This window comes from Quercus lobata, chromosome 5 (genome assembly GCF_001633185.2).
Source record: "Quercus lobata isolate SW786 chromosome 5, ValleyOak3.0 Primary Assembly, whole genome shotgun sequence".
Classification (NCBI taxonomy): Eukaryota; Viridiplantae; Streptophyta; class Magnoliopsida; order Fagales; family Fagaceae; genus Quercus; species Quercus lobata.
Window position 1 is genome coordinate 59,673,324 of NC_044908.1, and position 18,719 is coordinate 59,692,042.

General features: G+C 32.4%; 1 protein-coding gene, 1 long non-coding RNA gene, 1 other non-coding gene and 1 pseudogene across 7 annotated transcripts; 2 read left to right on the top strand and 2 right to left on the bottom strand.

The window, feature by feature from the left end:
* The first annotated feature begins 1,091 nt into the window (after window positions 1–1,091).
* On the top strand, window positions 1,092–2,990 carry LOC115990819 (annotated as a pseudogene).
* A 1,773-nt stretch (window positions 2,991–4,763) lies between these two features.
* LOC115992262 lies at window positions 4,764–17,514 on the bottom strand. 5 transcript variants are annotated; one of them, XR_004092455.1, is made up of 5 exons: window positions 17,395–17,514; window positions 15,082–15,198; window positions 14,637–14,693; window positions 13,495–13,572; window positions 5,556–6,001 (listed from the first exon to the last, which is right to left on the bottom strand). It is a non-coding gene; the product is annotated as an uncharacterized LOC115992262 (long non-coding RNA). The 5 variants fall into 5 exon arrangements; XR_004092457.1 differs by lacking the exons at window positions 5,556–6,001; window positions 17,395–17,514 and adding an exon at window positions 4,764–4,900 and having other exon boundaries at window positions 15,082–15,880; XR_004092454.1 differs by lacking the exon at window positions 17,395–17,514 and having other exon boundaries at window positions 15,082–15,880.
* Window positions 8,636–11,248, top strand: LOC115992261 (sugar transport protein MST4-like). Its single transcript, XM_031116360.1, has 2 exons — window positions 8,636–10,607; window positions 11,234–11,248. Exon 1 carries the CDS (start codon window positions 8,792–8,794, stop codon window positions 9,815–9,817), a length of 1,026 nt encoding a protein of 341 aa, XP_030972220.1. The 5' UTR covers window positions 8,636–8,791; the 3' UTR covers window positions 9,818–10,607; window positions 11,234–11,248.
* On the bottom strand, window positions 12,660–12,756 carry LOC115993451. Its single transcript, XR_004092986.1, has one exon. It is a non-coding gene; the product is annotated as a small nucleolar RNA snoR137 (small nucleolar RNA).
* Window positions 17,515–18,719: the final 1,205 nt, after the last annotated feature.

An 18,719-nucleotide genomic window follows, 5' to 3' on the forward strand; every position in this document is an offset into this window, starting at 1 on the left:
GGATCTTTCATGCGCGAGCCCAACATCCTTATTGGGCCGCCAGAGAATTGTGTCCTTACATATATATATATATATATATATATGATTTACTTTGAACTTGAACAAAAAATATGATTTACTCATATTTAACCATGATTTACTTCAAACTTCGAAGTTTAAACATTGCATCAAAGTTTAGTGAACTTTGCATCAAACTTCGCATCAAAATGAAAAAAGTTTGAAATCATCATTCTCGCTATAAAATTGTCCTCTCTAGAAGAATTTGTTGGGATGATGAAGTTCAATAAAATAAATAGGAAGAGACCTGCATAATTAGATGAATGGTGACGTGGTTGTGTTGAGGAAAAGGGATATGTAAGGCCAACTGTAGTTTATTTTTACTTTCTCCAGGACTCGACTTGCAATGTTTACTTTGAAGTTTGAACTTAAAGCAACCTCTTAAAATAATTTCCTATTATATATATGGTTGGATTAAGTAATATTATACTACTCAATATTTTTATAATTAGACGTGAATTTTGACTAATCCACCATTAGATTATATTATCCTTATATATTCTTCATACTTGTAAAATTTTAAGCTAATCAGAGAGATTAATAGTCATATCAGCAATCAATTGTTTAAATTCAAGTTTTTGTAATTTAAAATAATGCATAAAATATGAGTTTATGAATTGAATGGTAAATAACATCTAATTAACATGAAAATTGGAATGAATATTAAGAACATATAATTTAAGGGTGAGATTTTCAAAATATGAATTTTATAACAAGTTATTCAATAGTATAATATTACTTAGAGTTACACCAAGTATAACTTGAATCCAACGCATTGAAAGATGAGTTTCTAAGCTAGATCAATACTAGAGCTCTCTTTTTGCAAAGTTCTTCAAGAGACTAAATGTTTAGATTAGGCTATTTTTCTTGTAATTTAAGTAGAATGTATTCTAGGACATTCAATGTACTCTTATGGTTTTGTCAATAGATTTTCAAATAGAGAGATTGTTAGGGTCATATTTTTGTGTATTGGCAAACATGTGATGAAATGCACTTTATATGTAATTGAGTCTTAGTTTAAGTGTGATTAAGGAATGTCCAAGTTGTATGATTTGAAGGCACAAGACTGTATAAGAAACTGTTCAAGAAATCAAGACTTTGATACCACTCTCTACCTGTTGATCTATCGAGAATAAATGAATTTCGATACTTGGCTCGACACCTCTCGAACTATAGAGTTACAAGAAAACTTAACATTAATTTCTATTTCAACCTATAATAACTCGGTCCAACTTAGGATTCGTGGCTTGCTTTCAATTCTAAGTCTTGCATTTGTTCCTTAAGATTTTGCCTCTAAAATTCAAATTTTAAATTGTTTGATGAATGCACCAAACCAAATATATATAGGGTATACTGCTTTTATAGTTGCAGCCTCTTTTATAGAAATAATGAGATATATATCAATATTGGTGCAGGTCAAGGTGGATCTCCAGTGTGGAATGAGAAAATTACATTCAGGGTAGAGTATCCGAACAAGGAGACCAATACAAACTTATTCTAAACATCATGGATAAGGACACATTCTCTTCTGATGACTTCATTTGGGCAAGCCACTTGAGACATCATAACATCGTGTCTTTTTGTTACATTTTATATACTTAATTAAGACTTTCATAAATACTTCTCCTCCAAAAGGTATAATTTTTTATGTGGCTTGAAGCCATTAGAAAAGACATTTAGACTTAAACAGTGAGGGTAATTGATAAGAGGGACTAGAGGGATAATGTAGAGCATGAAAAGCTATTTTTGATGTGCATTATATAAATATAAATATATATATAAATATATATATATATATATATATATATATATATATCTTTGTTGTTTGATTGTCCTTCCTCACATACTAGAAAATTTTTCCATTTGCGGCATTTATGTGGAGGATTTAATGGCAGTAGGAGTGGAGAATGGAACTGCTGAGTTACAACCTCGCAAATATAGTGTGGTTCGTAAAGAGCAAAGTTATTGTGGAGAGATTGAAGTTGGTGTCACTTTCACCCCAAAGGTATTTCTGAATCTTATATATGAGCTATGAGCTGGTTGCTTCGTTTATTACAATGAGAATAGTAATCAGCATAGTGCTCTATATATGCACCTTCTCCTCTTGAAAGAATAGAGTGAATGAGATGCGGTTGTCATTTCAAAACCTATTGAATGAGTGTGTTAGAGAGCATGCTGCATTGTATTGTATAGCATTTGTATTGGATTTGAGCTTGTGCTGAATTGTAATTAGACATGTGCTAAGCATTGTATTAAGCATGTTATAGTCCTTGGCAGTTAGGCAGTTAGTTACTTGGTAGTTAGTTAAAAGGCAAGCCATGAGTGTATAAAAGAGCATTGTAATGGGAAGCAAGGTATTGATGAATAATATGAACATTCTTAGTTCTTAATCATTCCTTATCTTCCACCTTTCTTGAGGAGGCCCGGTTGTCCTTGAAATCAACCAGAAAATTCCTTTCTTAGTGTTAACCATTGATAGCTTAAAGAGTCTTAACAGAGTGTCTATAAATTAAACTTAGAAAAGTGTTTTTAGGTACAGTTCAATTCAATTGTGAAATATAAGGTATAACCGTTTAGGAACTATGTTTAAGTATTGCTAATTTATAATGTAGTTCTAATACAAAATTACATATTTGCTTCTAAGATGTATACTACTCATATACTTATAATAAATAAACATAGTGCTTTCATTTCTTTTCTTTTTTTGTGATGAAAAATGCCGTTAATTATGTTTTTGCTTGAGATTGAAATGGTTGGTGCATGGAGTGATAAATGATGCATTGAGTTCCATAAGCCAAAGGAGTACATGACATCTTAATTACAATTTCTTGTGCTATTATTGTGATTTTTTCATTTTTTAAATATTGTAGGTAGAAGAGCAATATCATGGAGAAGAGTTGGGAGGATGGAAGCAAAGCTACTGCTACTACTAGTTTATCAAATATAATTTGGTGATTTAATTGTGTTTTAATTGGATTTGTATGTAATTTGGGATAATGGTAACATGAGTCTGGTTCAGAGCTTTTGGAATATTTTCTACCTAAAAATATTTTTTAACTTCCTCAGCTATTGATTTTCCAGGAACTAAAATAAAATAAAAATATTTTTTAAGGGCACAAATTAAAAAAAAAAAAAAAAAAAAAAAAAAAAAAAAAACCATCAGGAAAGGAAAAAAAATTCAAATTTTGCCATTATTTTAGCATGAAATGATCATGGATAACATATTACTTGAAATTATTTTTTATTATTCAGATGAATAATGTTACAACCTTAAACTGTTTTACAACATTTTTACAAACTATTGATGTAGCCAACTTCTTATTAGTTTTCATCTAAATCCATCAACATCACCTTTTCATTTACTATGTACATTCATATTGTGTGCCATCTTTCCCGCCAAAAAAAGAGGTATAACCTATTGCATTGTCTGTGTATGATTCATCCCCTTCAAGGTAACAACAAGACTCAGCAGTTTGAATATCATTTGGCAAGCGAACTAATTGATTATTGTCATCTAGATATTGTACATTAGTCAAGTAAGAAGTTCATAGATATATACCATTATCAAATCGTCCACTATCCATTTGAGGGCTAGCATTATCACTTGGCAGAGTGAAAACATAGCCTCCCCATTTCAATGTGTCTACTCCAAAATTTAACTCAAAAAATAGTTTGTTTGGAAAATATCCAATTTAGAATTTAATTGGTTTTAGACTCTTTGGTTTTTACACCTAATAATTCACTTAGCACAAAAATTAAAACTTAGATTAACACTAGGCAAAAAATTGAACTCCAATTGAAATCCAACTTAGATTTAGACTCTTCGATTTTTACACTTAATAATTCTTTTAACACAAAATTAAAAATTAAATGGAACACATAACACAAAATTGAGAATCCAATTAAAATCTAATTGGGTTTTCTCTAAGTTTTGACTATTAATATATATATACACACACACTAGTATTATGCCTCTGTGATGCATGAAATAATTGAAATTATATATAAATAAATTGAAACTATTCTTATAATTTGTGAGTCATTTTAAAATAAATAAACAAAATTTTACTTAAAGTAAATTAACTATCTTAATGAGTCACGTGAAAAAACAAAATCAAGAGAAGATATTTTAGTACCTCTCTTGAGTAACTTCGTTATCATCTCCACAGATTTTAATTGGTAAAAATAATTAAATTGAAATTTTGAAATTTTAGTAAAAATTATTAAGTCCACATAATAATAATAATAAGGACAAAGTTTAGCTACAAAATTGGTTGTAGGCTAAAGATACAATTTTACTGAATAAAATAAACATTATTTCATATTTTGAAAATCTAACCATTGAATTGCATGTCCTTTACACTCTTAATACACATTTTAAATTTTGTATCAATCGGATATTATTTATTATATGATCTATAAACTTATATTTTATGCATAATTTTAAACTATAAAAACATGCAATTTAAACAATTTATTGATGACATAATTATTAATCTTTAATTTTCTAGAAATTTTATAAGCATGAAAAATATATCTCCAATAAAAAGATATTGAATAAAATTGTAGTCTAAAGTTATAACTAATTTTGTAGCTAAACTTTGTCCTAATAGTAATAATAATAATAATAATAATAATAATAATAATAATAATAATAATAATAATAATAGTTTCACCAAAATTATTTATATCACCATGTTCTTGTTTAATATTTTCATTTTTGTTGAATTTGATTAAGATTCTTACATGAGTTACATCTTTAGTTGATGTACTCAAAATTTTACCCTTTATCACCATACATAGAATTTCTCCTTCAAGTTGTTATATTATCCTCTTCACAAACCTTGCATAAGAGAACGAACTTATTATTTTCCACCAAGTTAATGTCACTATATAAGAATAACATAAAATTTTATATATAGTAATATTACACCATTAAGGAAAAAAATTGTAGTTCCTTTCTCGCCCACCTTTATTACTACCTTCACATATTATAATTGACTAAAAAATAAATAAATAATAAATTTAAGCTACAAAATTTATTATAGCCTAAGCCTACAACCTTACTCAATATCTTTTTATTAAAAGTAAATTTTGAAAAATCCACCATTGGATTATGTCTTCTTCTTATATACTTTCTTGCAAAATTTCTAAAAAATTAAAAATCTATAACTATGTCATCAATAAATTATTTAAATTGCAAGTTTTTATAATTTAAAATTATGCATAAAATATAAGCTTATAGATCATATAGTAAATAATATCCGATTAACATAAAATTTGACATGTGTTTTAAGAACGTAATGAACATGCAATTCAACGATTAGATTTTCAAAATAATAGTAATGTTTATCTTATTGAGTAAAGTTGTAGGCTTAGGTTACAACTAATTTTGTAACTATACTTTATACATAAATAAATTGGGATTTTAGTATGAATGATTAAGTCCACAAATTTATTATTTAAACTTTAAACAGCAAATTAAAACAAATCCCGTACAATGCATTTGCAATTATTATTTAAACTTTCATTCACATAACACAAAACAATTCAACTTGCCTTAATTAAAAATCTAAACTTTCGATATTAAATTTGAGTCTCAATCAATGAAGAAAGATTAGTTGTAGCTCCACACCTTCTTTCTTTACTCCTTCTATTTCATGCACCCTCCTTATAAAATATTATGTCCTAAATCCATTGTGCTAGTGGAGATAATTTGAAAAAGAAAATTTGAATTTGTAGAATTACCACAATAAACGCAACAACTATTTTATGTACCATTGGTTGGATCAATGAGTCCAGCACAAAATGTGGTAGTGAAATCAACACCAACCCAATACATACCACCATACATAAACCCCTGTTCATGCAACCCATTGCCTCAGCATAACATACTTCAAAAATCTCAGCTATCTTTTTCTCTCAAGGACCCACCAGCAAATCCCTTATTAATCATCAACAACCAAAGAAAATAATAAATAAACTTTTCAAAAAAAAAGTTGAAACTTGTTAGACTTCTAAGTAGTTTAGAACCCAAAAAAAAAAAAAAAAACACCATTAGAGCTTTAGAGACCAGAGAACTGGAAAAAAAAAAAAAAAAATACTATACTTTTAAAATAAAAAGAAACTCTAAGGTCTGAGAAAAACAGGGTCTTTTCGATAGATAATCTAGGTGCACAACATGTAAATTTAAAAACAACAAAAACCGATAATTTTTCTCATAAAGAAAAGACTATTAAATTAGGATTGTATTGCAAAAAATTGAGTATTACAGAATGTAACTAGTGACCATAATTCCTACACAAGTCAATCACAAAAGAAATTTAAAAGTTTGATACCACTAAAACAGAAACTGAATTTACAAAATTCATCATCCAACCTCATAAACAAAAACAAGAATAACACATTGATTACAAGAATTAACTTTTCAATTCAGAAATATGATTATATCACTAATAAACCTCTGAGAATTAAACCTACCTAAATCTAACTGCAAAATATTAATTCAACGCAAAAAAAAAAAAAAATTATTATTAAAGAGAGAGATAGAGAAGGGACATACCTGAAACAGAGTGCAATGTGATCACTCTGTTTTTCCATGGCCAACACCTTCAAATACAACAAACTCTCCTCCACCAGACTTAATTCTCCCACCTTCCATACTAGATTTACTACTAGATGGCTTTACGCTATCTCCACTTTTTGTCCCAACTTTTTCTACACCACTATTACCACAAGACCCATTGTTTTCATTTTCACCACCAATCATTTCAACCCCACCTGCACCAGACACTGATGTAAATCAGCCATTACCACTTGAGCTAATTCTTCCACCTCTCCTACCAGATTTGCCACTAGATGAATTTACACAAGCTTTACCACAGTTTCCAATATTACCACCACAAGTTCCATTTTTTTTTCATTTTCACCACCAATCATATCAACCCCAACAGTACCAGAGACCTTTCGTTGCCTCCCTTGGTGGATCCTGAAGTTCTTGATGCTCCACAAGAACCAATTTTGGTCCACACCACCAGCACATGATATGGATTTTGATGAACCAGTATAGCCATTAATGTCAATCAATTTCACATTAATTGAATATAGAATTGCAAAAAGGCTTCTTTATTAATAAAAAAAAATTGCAAAAATTGTATAATAATTTAGCATATTTCGAAATTGTATAAAAACAAAATGAGAAAATCAATAACTTTGCTTTGCCAAATATGCTTTTCAGTCAATTGTCTTACATTTACATACACCTTAATTAGGCTTATATCTAAATTATCATCTAAAAACACGATATATTCACCAAAATTTAACCCTAAATCACACACTAAAAAATTGCTAGCTCTCCTCGTGTGCCATATACCTCTGCCAAAACCAATGATTACTCCAAACTTTTTTATTCATCTCTTCTTCTGGAATATCTGAACTCTCTGGAACTAGGAGATAAATGAAGACCAGCATGCAGACAACAATTACTATAAAAAGGGCAAATAATCCTCCTTTCATGCTGCAAATCACCGGCAGTAGTGCATAGATCATCACAAACATAATCGAAAAACTTATACTCGTCATCATAGGGCCAGCAGCTGAACTAGCTCTCCTTGCGAATTCAACTTCAATCCATTTTGATGAAGTTACTCCATGTCCAAGTGAGCAAGTAAGGAGGAATCCAAAAAATCTGTATGCCTCACTACGTGTAGGATACAACACAGAATAATGCCCCTTAAGTAGCAAAACTAAAAGGAGTCCAATGAGCATCACAAATGAAAAGACCACTATAAATGCTCGTTGTCGTCTAAACCTAGGAACCAAAAATAAACCTATCAAGCTCATGACGAAGTTCACAGTTTCAAGAACCGTCGGTGCAAAATAAGATGTAGATGTGGAGATATTAAATTTCATTAGAAGAGTTGGCAAAAAGAAACCGATGGCAAACATTCTCGAAAACTGTAGACATATCTCCCATACACCATTGATAACCAGATAAGGGCGACATTGACTACTAAAGACATACTCCAATGAACTCCAAGCTCCCTGACTCTCCTCCTTTAGTTGCTCAAACTCAGAATCAAAACCATCACCCCTAATTCTTGTAAATTCTCTTCTTGCTTTTCTTAAGCTTTTCATCTCTATATAGTACATTGGGGTGTCATGAGCAAAAATGGAAATGAGAAGGTGTGGAATAGCTAAAACTCCTGGAATAGCAAAACAAATCCTCCAACCCCACTTAACATTTGCCATGAAAAGATTTGCTGTTAATCTTAAAGGAGTTCCAATCCCATAGAAAAACTTATATATCAAATCCAATGTTTCTACAAAATCAGTTGAAGCAAACTCTGAAATATAAGGGCAACCTATATCTGCTGGACACTTCCATCAATAGTTTTCCATCCTTTTCAATTCCAGCATTTGCTTCTAATGTTTCTTGTGTAAACAAAATTTCAGCAGCAACTATGCCTGCAAATTTTAGTTCTTTTAGTTCTGTTAAGAATAAATGTCAAGATGTACATCTATGGCATGCCACATTGGTCCATTTCTAGGTAATTACTTTTTTCTCATTGTATTCCTCAAAATGCGATAAACAATAATGAACATTCTACTTGCACAATCTGTCCAATGGCAAAACAGAAAATGCTTCCTTTTCCAAATACAAACCACGTGTCCAAGAATGCTTTTGATCTTGTTCATTGTGACACATGGGGACCTTTTTCTATTCCTACCATAGATGGTTTTTGTTCCAGTATATATTTCAAAGTTTGCTTCAACTGATTTTGCAGAAACATTGGATTTGATATATAAGTTTTTCTATGGGATTGGAACTCCTTTAGGATTAACAGCAAATCTTTTCATGGCAAATGTTAAGTGGGGTTGGAGGATTTGTTTTGCTATTCCAGGAGTTTTAGCTATTCCACCCCTTCTCATTTCCATTTTTGCTCATGACACCACAATGTACTATATAGAGATGAAAAACTTTAGAAAAGCAAGAAGAGAATTTACAAGAACTAGGGGTGATGGTTTTGATTCTGAGTTTGAGCAACTAAAGGAGGAGAGTCAGGGAGCTTGGAGCTCATTGGAGTATGTCTTTAGTCGTCAATGTCGCCCTTATCTGGTTATCAATGGTGTACGGGAGATATGTCTGCAGTTTTCGGGAATGTTTGCCATCGGTTTCTTCTTACCAACTCTTCTAATGAAATTTAATATCTCCACATCTACATCTTATTTTGCACCGACGGTTCTTGAAACTGTGAACTTCGTCATGAGCTTGATAGGTTTATTTTTGGTTCCTAGGTTTAGAAAACAACGAGCATTTATAGTGGTCTTTTCATTTGTGATGCTCATTGGACTCCTTTCAGTTTTGCTACTGAAGGGGCATTATTCTGTGTTGTATCCTACACATAGTGAGGCATACAAAATTTTTGGATTCCTCCTTGCTTGCTCACTTGGATATGGAGTAACTTCATCAAAATGGATTGAAGTTGAATTCGCAAGGAGAGCTAGTTCAGTTGTTGGCCCTATGATGACGAGTATAAGTTTTTCGATTATGTTTGTGATGATCTATGCACTACTGCCGGTGATTTACAGCAAGAAAGGAGGATTATTTTCCCTTTTTACAGTAATTGTTGTCTGCATGCTGGTCTTCATTTATCTCCTAGTTCCAGAGAGTTCAGATATTCCAAAAGAAGAGATGAATGAAAAAGTTTGGAGTAAACATTGGTTTTGGCAAAGGTATATGGCACACGAGGAGAGCTAGCAATTTTTTAGTGTGTGATTTAGGGTTAAATTTTGGTGAATATATCGTGTTTTTAGATGATAATTTAGATATAAGCCTAATTAAGGTGTATGTAAATGTAAGACAATAGACTGAAAAGCATATTTGGCAAAGCAAAGTTATTGGTTTTCTCATTTTGTTTTTATACAATTTCGAAATATGCTAAATTATTATACAATTTTTGCAATTTTTTTTATTAATAAAGAAGCCTTTTTGCAATTCTATATTCAATTGATGTGAAATCGATTGACATTAATGGCTGTACTGGTTCATCAAAATCCATATCATGTGCTGGTGGTATGGACCAAAATTGGTTCTTGTGGAGCATCAAGAACTTCAGGATCCACCAAGGGAGGCGACGAAAGGTCTCTGGTACTGTTGGGGTTGATATGATTGGTGGTGAAAATGAAAAAAAAAAAATGGAACTTGTGGTAGTAATATTGGAAACTGTGGTAAAGCTTGTGTAAATTCATCTAGTGGCAAATCTGGTAGGAGAGGTGGAAGAATTAACTCAAGTGGTAATGGCTGATTTACATCAGTGTCTGGTGCAGGTGGGGTTGAAATGATTGGTGGTGAAAATGAAAACAATGGGTCTTGTGGTGGTAATAGTGGTGTAGAAAAAGTTGGGACAAAAGGTGGAGATAACGTAAAGCCATCTGGTGGTAAATCTAGTATGGGAGGTGGGAGAATTAAGTCTGGTGGTGGAGAATTTGTTGTATCTGAAGGTGTTAGCCATGGAAAAATAGAGTGATCACATTGCACTCTGTTTCAGGTATGTCCCTTCTCTATCTCTCTCTTTAATATATATATATATATATATATTTTTTTTTTTTTTGCGTTGAATTAATATTTTGCAATTAAATTTAGGTAGGTTTAATTCTCAGAGGTTTATTAGTGATATAATCATATTTCTGAATTGAAAAAGTTAATTCTTGTAATCAATGTGTTATTCTTGTTTTTGTTTATGAGGTTGGATGATGAATTTTGTAAATTCAGTTTCTGTTTTAGTGGTATCAAACTTTTAAGTTTCTTTTGTGATTGACTTGTGTAGGAATTATGGTCACTAGCTACATTCTGTAATACTTAATTTTCTGCAATACAATCCTAATTTGATAGTCTTTTCTTTATGAGAAAAATTATGGGTTTTTGTTGTTTTTAAATTTACATGTTGTGCACCTAGATTATCTGTCGAGAAGACCCTGTTTTTCTCAGACCTTAGAGCTTCTTTTTATTTTAAAAGTATAGTATTTTTTTTTTCCAATTCTCTGGGCTCTAAGCTCTAATGGGTTTTTTTTTTTTTTTTTTTTTTCTAAACTACCCAGAAGTCTAACAGTTTCAACTTTTTTTTTTTTTGAAAAGTTTATTTATTATTTTCTTTGGTTGTTGATGATTAATAAGGGATTTGCTGGTGGGTCCTTGAGAGAAAAAGAAAGCTGGGATTTTTGAAGTATGTTATGCTGAGGCAATGGGTTGCATGAACAAGGGTATATGTATGGTGGTCTGTATTGGGTTGGTGTTGATTTCACTACCACATTTTGTGCTGGACTCATTGATCAAACCGATGGTAAAGAGCAAAATCACATTTTCATTTATGTTAGTAAATTGTGTTCTTAGTGTGTTTGGTTCTCAGGAATGTGAAAAGGAAAATGATTGAAAATTGCTTCTTTGATTAACATTTCCTTTCATTTGCTTGATTCCCCCCTAATAACTGAAAATTGTGTTCTTACGGCTAAGATGACATTTTATGATTACTGCTTGGTTTTTGTCTTTAGCCTTTGTTTTCTCAATACAATGAGACTTGCTTTTGGCTGCCTAGGAATTCGTCTCTGCCATTGGACCTCCACCGACCTCCGCCTTTTGTTCTACATCTTCCCTCCCTTCTGGCGACCCTGCAGGCGCTCCTCCTTTAGTGGTCTCTTCCGTTCTTTTCTCTGCCCACCCTTTTCCTTCCCTAAAACCACTATCATACCCATATCGTCTTCCTGGTTCCCCTCACAGCCATGCACCATATTGCATAATCCCCTTTCCGTCATCACCCACTCCCCCATTCTCCTTTTCCATACATTCTTTCTCTCCATGGTCAAGCATGCCACAAACATAGCAAAAATTAGGGAGGCGCTCGTATTTGAAGAATGCCCATTACCCTCCATCTTCTTCTATAGATACTCTTTTTCCCCTGATCAATTTCTCTAATGGATCCACTTGAACTTGCACCCGAGGATATTTGCCCTACTGTACCCCTTTCTTTGGCACATCAACTTCCATAACTTCTCCAATTTTTGATCCTATCACCTATCCATCCTCTCTGGTCATACTCTTGAGTGGCAAATTGTAAATTTGTACCCAAAAGGGTGACCATTTCATCGTGATGTCCTTAGGAACCAACTCCCCTTCAAAATCATGCAGTAATATCAACTGCATCTCATAACTCCACGGTCTCATCTCCATAATTTTCTTCTTGTCTCGGCTGTCTCCAAATTCCACCAAGAACAAATTATCTTCGATCTCCGATATCTGCATTCCTTTATTAGGTTTCCAAAGCTTTTCTTCAGTGCCTCAATATTAATACAATATAATTTAAAAAGGCCTATGCCAGCGCTTTCAAAAGCGCTGGCATAGGGCTTGAATTAGTATAATTTAAAAGGACCTATGCTAGCGCTTTCAAAAGCGCTGGTTAGGTCCTTTTTTTTTTTTTTTAATTTAGGGTTGCAACAATATTTGAACACCTATTGTGGAATTCAAAAAGTCTAGATCTCACAAAGTGGATGAAGGTAAAAAATAAACACTCTAAAATCAAGGCCGTAGAGACCTTCAATTAGAAATCATATTTACCAGAAGACAGGTAACACAATGCTAAGAGATGAACATCATGCTGTTAAATACTGGCACATATCTATCAATTTATGCTTCTAACAAACAACAAATGACCAAGAACTGGGACATGAAAAGGATGGTATGTTAGGTATCTAAATGAATGCAACAGACAAAACAACTGCAAAAAATTTGGACACATGTAGTATACATAATCCAACTTATGATTCTTACTTAAAGACATATGGCGAAAGTCACACAAGTTAGAGATTTAAAATAAATTAACTTCAATTGTGGGCCATTTTGGATGCACTTTAATTGCATGCTCAATTAACTTTGAGAAACTTGGTCCCAAAGCTGCATAGGTGGATGCCTATATATAGTTTATTGATATTTCAGCAGTTAAGAAAAAGGATGGAAAACCCAGCTGCTTGTTTGATACATGATGCACCCATCACTTAGGTGTGATGCACAAGAACCCTAAGGTGATACCAAGTTGATCTTTCTCCTCTCTCTATTTTCTTTTTCATTTGCTATTTGCAGCAGTCCAGTCTCTTTACTCAGATTATTCTATCTCCAAACCAACAAACCTAAGCCATTGAGCATCTAGAATACTGCCATTGCAGTGCTAACACACCCAGACTCTTCGCCCAAAAAAGACAACCTAGGCGGCCAACACTTCCAGGCACTGATCTATGCATGGTATTGACATACAAAGCTTGCAAAATAATCAAGTCTATATTCAAAAAAAATTATTAAATTATATTGTACAGATAGATAAAAAGAGAGATAGACATGCTATCTAAAAGCGTAAACATATGGTAAGAGGACCTATATAGGAATCTTACCTGCATTGTGAACTTTAGATAGTTATTAATAGCATAAAGAAGTGCTGGAACAGCAAGAAGCACATTGTTTCGAGCTGCCTGCAAGAATAAGAAAACATCCTTCTGAAATTAGAGGTCTCCAGGTGTGAGATGTCAAAGTAAGCAACATGCTAAGTCAAAAATGGGTGACAAATACACAGGATGAGAATATTTTTTTAAATATAAAAATCCGAATTTCAAATTAGAGACTAAGCAGACCAAACTGAAAAAGATCACTCAAAATCTAAGTACTACAATATCATGACATGCAAAGAGGTAGGGGAAAACCCTTGCAGAAAGAATTAAGCCTGACTAAAGAATTTGCAAGATTGCAGACTGTCACCAACAAGTGATGCTTTTCTCTATTGATGGATTAACGACTCGTTCAAGGAATCAACTGGCCTTACACTACCAGAAGTTTTACAGGACTAATCTACCACAGTTTCATTGCTTAGAAGCCTATAAAAAGGCCCAACAAACAACACTGGCCAATCATGCAGAGTTTACCAAACCCATCATCTTATATCCATGTCAAAGATCTATGTTGTTGAGATTCATATATAGCGGATAGTAAGTGGGAACAAATATCTACAATTTTCTGCGCAGGAAAAATTAAAAGGCACAGCAATAACTTCTTTTAACACGTAACTACAAAACTGATTTCATCACCATCAAAATGATGCCTGATTACTTCTGAAACTTGGCACCTAAGGAGTCCAATACAATTGGAGACTGTATAAAAAAGGGAAACCTCATGTTGCCTTCCATTGCAGCCATATTGAGAAGTTCATATTTACATCCAGCAAATATTCATTCACATATCCATTATTAAATATCATTTTAGTTCCCTTGTTAATAATTTGTGAATCCAAGGTCAACCACAATTTGCAATGCGCAATGTAATACTATATAACACCCCAAATGCAGAACTCTAATTCTAAACAGTTATCTTCTCCATCAATAAATCTGAAACTTGCAAAAGCATGGTTAAATTCATTGTTATTAAAATATTTCACATCTAAAAGCTAAGACTTTGGCAACATATGAATAGCCTTTTTTCAAAGGCGGTCTTACTTCAAAATTTTAAAAACATAAATTGGGTGATAACAATGACAGACTATTACCTACACGAATGTGGAAATTGAGAGAAGAGGCTTCTCCCCAACTTTTTGATTCCTTGCCTGAAAAATCAACAAAAACCTCACCAAGAAAAATAAAACCTCTTGCCCTTTAATATATGTAACATAATGGATTTTCTAAAATCTGCCCCCAAGATAAAATAGGCTATGAAAAAGTTATTCCAACTATCAAATCAAACCTTTCTCTCCCTTCCCCAACCCACCAAATCCTCTCACTCTCTCTCTCACACACACACACACAAAAACAAAAACAAACTGCACTACCATCTCCATCATATGCTAGAACCCAACAACATTAAGGAATAACAATAACTCAATCAACTCAAGATCTTCCTGTCAATAAAGTAGTTTGCTTTACTTGTGAAGCTCAATATATATATGTTCTTATAGGAATAACAAATAAAAATAGATAAAGAAGTTTCAAATGTACCTAAAGCAAGAGCATAGTAATAGCAAAGAAAACCTTTGTAATCTCTGTTAAAAAATTAACACTAATTGGGCTAAACTTGAAGCTCCCATCCACCTTGGACATATAGACTAGAATAGGCTGCAGGGGAATAAAAAAGGCATTAAATATGTGGCAAACAGTCATCAAAGCAAATTGAAGAATTGGAAAGTCACATATATGTTAGTGATATCCATGTTCATGCACCAACTGTAGTAGCTAAGCAAAATTATATCCTCATATAACCATGGCTGCTTGAAAGAAACAAGTGATGATGCTGATGCCCATTACAAATTCAAAAGTCAAAACAAAAAAACAAGGAAAGCAAAATTAATGGGTTTCCTAATAAATCTTATATATGACCCGTGTTAGTTCAAGAAACCACAATCTTTTTAATTATTTATTTATTTTTATTATTTTTTTTTTTTAAATATAATTTTTTTCTAGTAACTGTCAGACATCATATATATTTGTCACGCCTCTACAACTAGATGGGGTAACTTTATTTATTTATTTTTTTTGTGTGCTAAAAAGCCTAATCAAGAGGAAAATGTGAAAGCAACTATGAAAGTTCTATCAAAATATCCAATCACCCATCTCATTAAGTTTGGACCTGAAAACAGTGACACTTTTATATATGTCACACTTAGGCTCCACGCAATAAGGTGCATTATCAGCTAGGATTGACACTCAAAAGGGTGTGTCACATTCTCATATATATATATAAAACAAATAGTAGTATAAAAACAAAGTGAAAGGGGCAACCGAATAAGGTGTGGGTAACGTGAATCTTGCCTAGAGTTCTAGAACAAAGTCCCATCGATCCCACCTTGCATAGCTACTTGGTCATATCATATTTATCTAATCTATAATAATTACGTGAGAATAAAATAGTTAGATAGAAACAATAACTAAAAAGAGAAATAAAGAAGCAGAAAAAAAACAAAAAAAAAGTAGACCCCAGGAATTGATGAGAAGAGACACAGGTAGTTGCAAGATTTAAACGTCACATTTAGTGAAAAGAAAGTTGCAATTTTTATAAACAAATATATATATATATATACACACACACAACAACCTTCACCAACCATCTATCTTTTTCTTTCATAGACTCATATGGCGTGTCCCTTTCTGAATAAAAAAGGCATTAAACTAATAAGAAATAATCACCAGCCCTGTATAGATTGAACCAAAAAAAAAAAAGCTCCAAAACTAAAACTATCCAAAGAATAAGCATACCTACCAACCACAAACTGCATCAATAAACCTTAAAAGTATAAGTTCTATATGATATAGACTCACATCAAAACAACATAGGAAATGCTAATACCCCATTTTTAACTTAAAAAAAAAAAAAAAAAAAAAAAAGAAGCCCATTTGGCTGATTGGAAATGTGGGATATAAAAATAAATCAAGACTTTCAATCTAAAAAAAAATTCTATTTATGGGATAATATGAAAAGTTCTCAGTCAACTAGACTCCACTCAATAAAAAGGTAATCTTTTTCATTGAACAAAAGTGAAATTCTAAGGTCCATAGTCTTTTTCTTTTCCCCAAACAGAATATAAACTCGAATTAGATTATCATTTATCAATCACCGATAAAAACCCAGATACAAAATTTTGCAGATATACCAATATTCAATCAACTTTCATTAAAAAGGCAATCACAAATAAACACAATTCAACCGGATCTCACTACTGAGACAACAAAAATCAAAACATTTTGATGAAAACCCTAAAACCAAAATCAAACTGAATCAAATTCAACACACACAGAGCTCAGATCTTGCTACCTCATCGCCATAGCTCAACTCCTACAGTCAAAACCAACACACCAAAAAGCCAAATTTCGAATCAACCAAACAAAAAATTGTAAAAACAATTTACCATACCTAAACTTTCAACCAAAATTGCATTTATCCAACCGTTGTACAAAAACGTATCTCCAAGATCACGAAAATTACAACGAACCCAATTCAAAATTGCAACTATCCATAACATTCAAGCATAAAAATTTGAACTTTATCAGTTTAACTACTCTAAAATCAATTGAAGCAGTAAATAAATCAAATTAGCCTCAGATTCAAATCCAGACAACTAAAAAAAATAAAAGCATTAAAAAACGAAAAAAAAACAAAACAAAACAAAACAAAATCGTTATTATAACCCGTTTGGTTTCCGAGAAAACGTCTAACAATCAAGAAAATATTTTTTTATAAAAAATTAATTTTTTTTTAATTAATTGTTTTGATAATGATTTTCTCGGAAGCCAAACAGGAGGATAGAAACAACAAACCGTAGGGTAAAAGGCTGATCTAGGGAAGGATATGAGTCATTATTATTAGTGAGATTTGATAGATTCTCTTTTTATGAACAGATGATGGAGATCGGAGAGATCAAGAAAAAAAAACCCACTGATCCTGAAACTTCACAACAATCCAAAAAAAAATCATCAACAATCTATAACTAAAAAAAATCTAAACTTTGCAAAGAAGAGGGAGGGAGGGAGGGAGAGAGAGTTGCCTTATTGGAGAGAGATCTGAGCGAGAAAGGCTGCAAGAAAGCCGATCTGACCCAGTTTGGCGGTGGGGAGGAGGAATAGCGGTAGTGAGGAGGCGGACGAGGCGCTGCTGCTTGGTGAACGCCGATCTCCGCCGGCTTTGTCTTTCCGGCGACACTTGATCTCCACCGGCCTTCTCCCCCTCTCTCTTTGCTGCGTTCTTTCTCTCTCCCTCTCCTGTTTTTTTTTTTTTTTTGATAAAAAGAATGGTTGAAGTTGAGTAATCAATTGGGTGTGAAAATACGTGGTCTTTAAAATTGGTAGGTTGAAATAAAATATTAGAGAGCGTTTGGATTTGGCTGAAAAAATCTACATTTGTGTTTTGTCTGCTTTTTTTTTTTTTTTTTTTTCACGCGTTTTGGAGCGTTTGGGTGTTGCGGTTACTATTTATGTACTGTTTAATGAACAGTAACAGTAAACTTTGACTTTTCAAAATTTTTTGGACCAATCACAGCAATTTTTTCACTTTTTACGGATCCACAAATTTACGGACCCACAAATTTTACTTTTCAGCAACTTTTTCATTAAAAATGGGTCCCACGATACTATTCATATATTTAAAAATTATTTCGTTACAGTGTTTTTCAGTTTTCAGTTTCAATTTTCAGTTTTCAGCTGTATCCAAATGGACCCTTAATCCCTTTGTTGTAATCGTGTGATATGATAAGAAGTGTATTGTAAAATAAAATATTAAAATAGGTAAAGTATCTTTTTAAATTACTAAAATTATATATTTGGTAACTTCTTCTTTTTTTTTTTTTTTGGTAAACGGTAGCTTCTCTTACTTCTTTTCAAGTTACGAATAGCTGATGATTCTTTGTGCAATATTCATGAGCTCACTATTTTTTTTTTTTTTTTTGAGCAATCATGAGCTCACTATTTTGGCTGTCTCATGTAGTTGAATGAATTCAGCCTCTGACATTGGTACCTTCACTTCAACCTCCAAGTTTTTGCAAAGTAGGCAACATATTATTACCTATGTTTTATTACCCCCACTATAACTACATATTTACTGTAGATTCCAAGAACCCTGATTTCATTAAATTTTTTTACTTTTGGTT

Excerpts from the sequence above, each read along its gene's own strand:
- LOC115992261 (XM_031116360.1), top strand. The coding sequence starts at position 8,792 with ATGGTTTTTGTTCCAGTATATATTTCAAAGTTTGCTTCAACTGATTTT.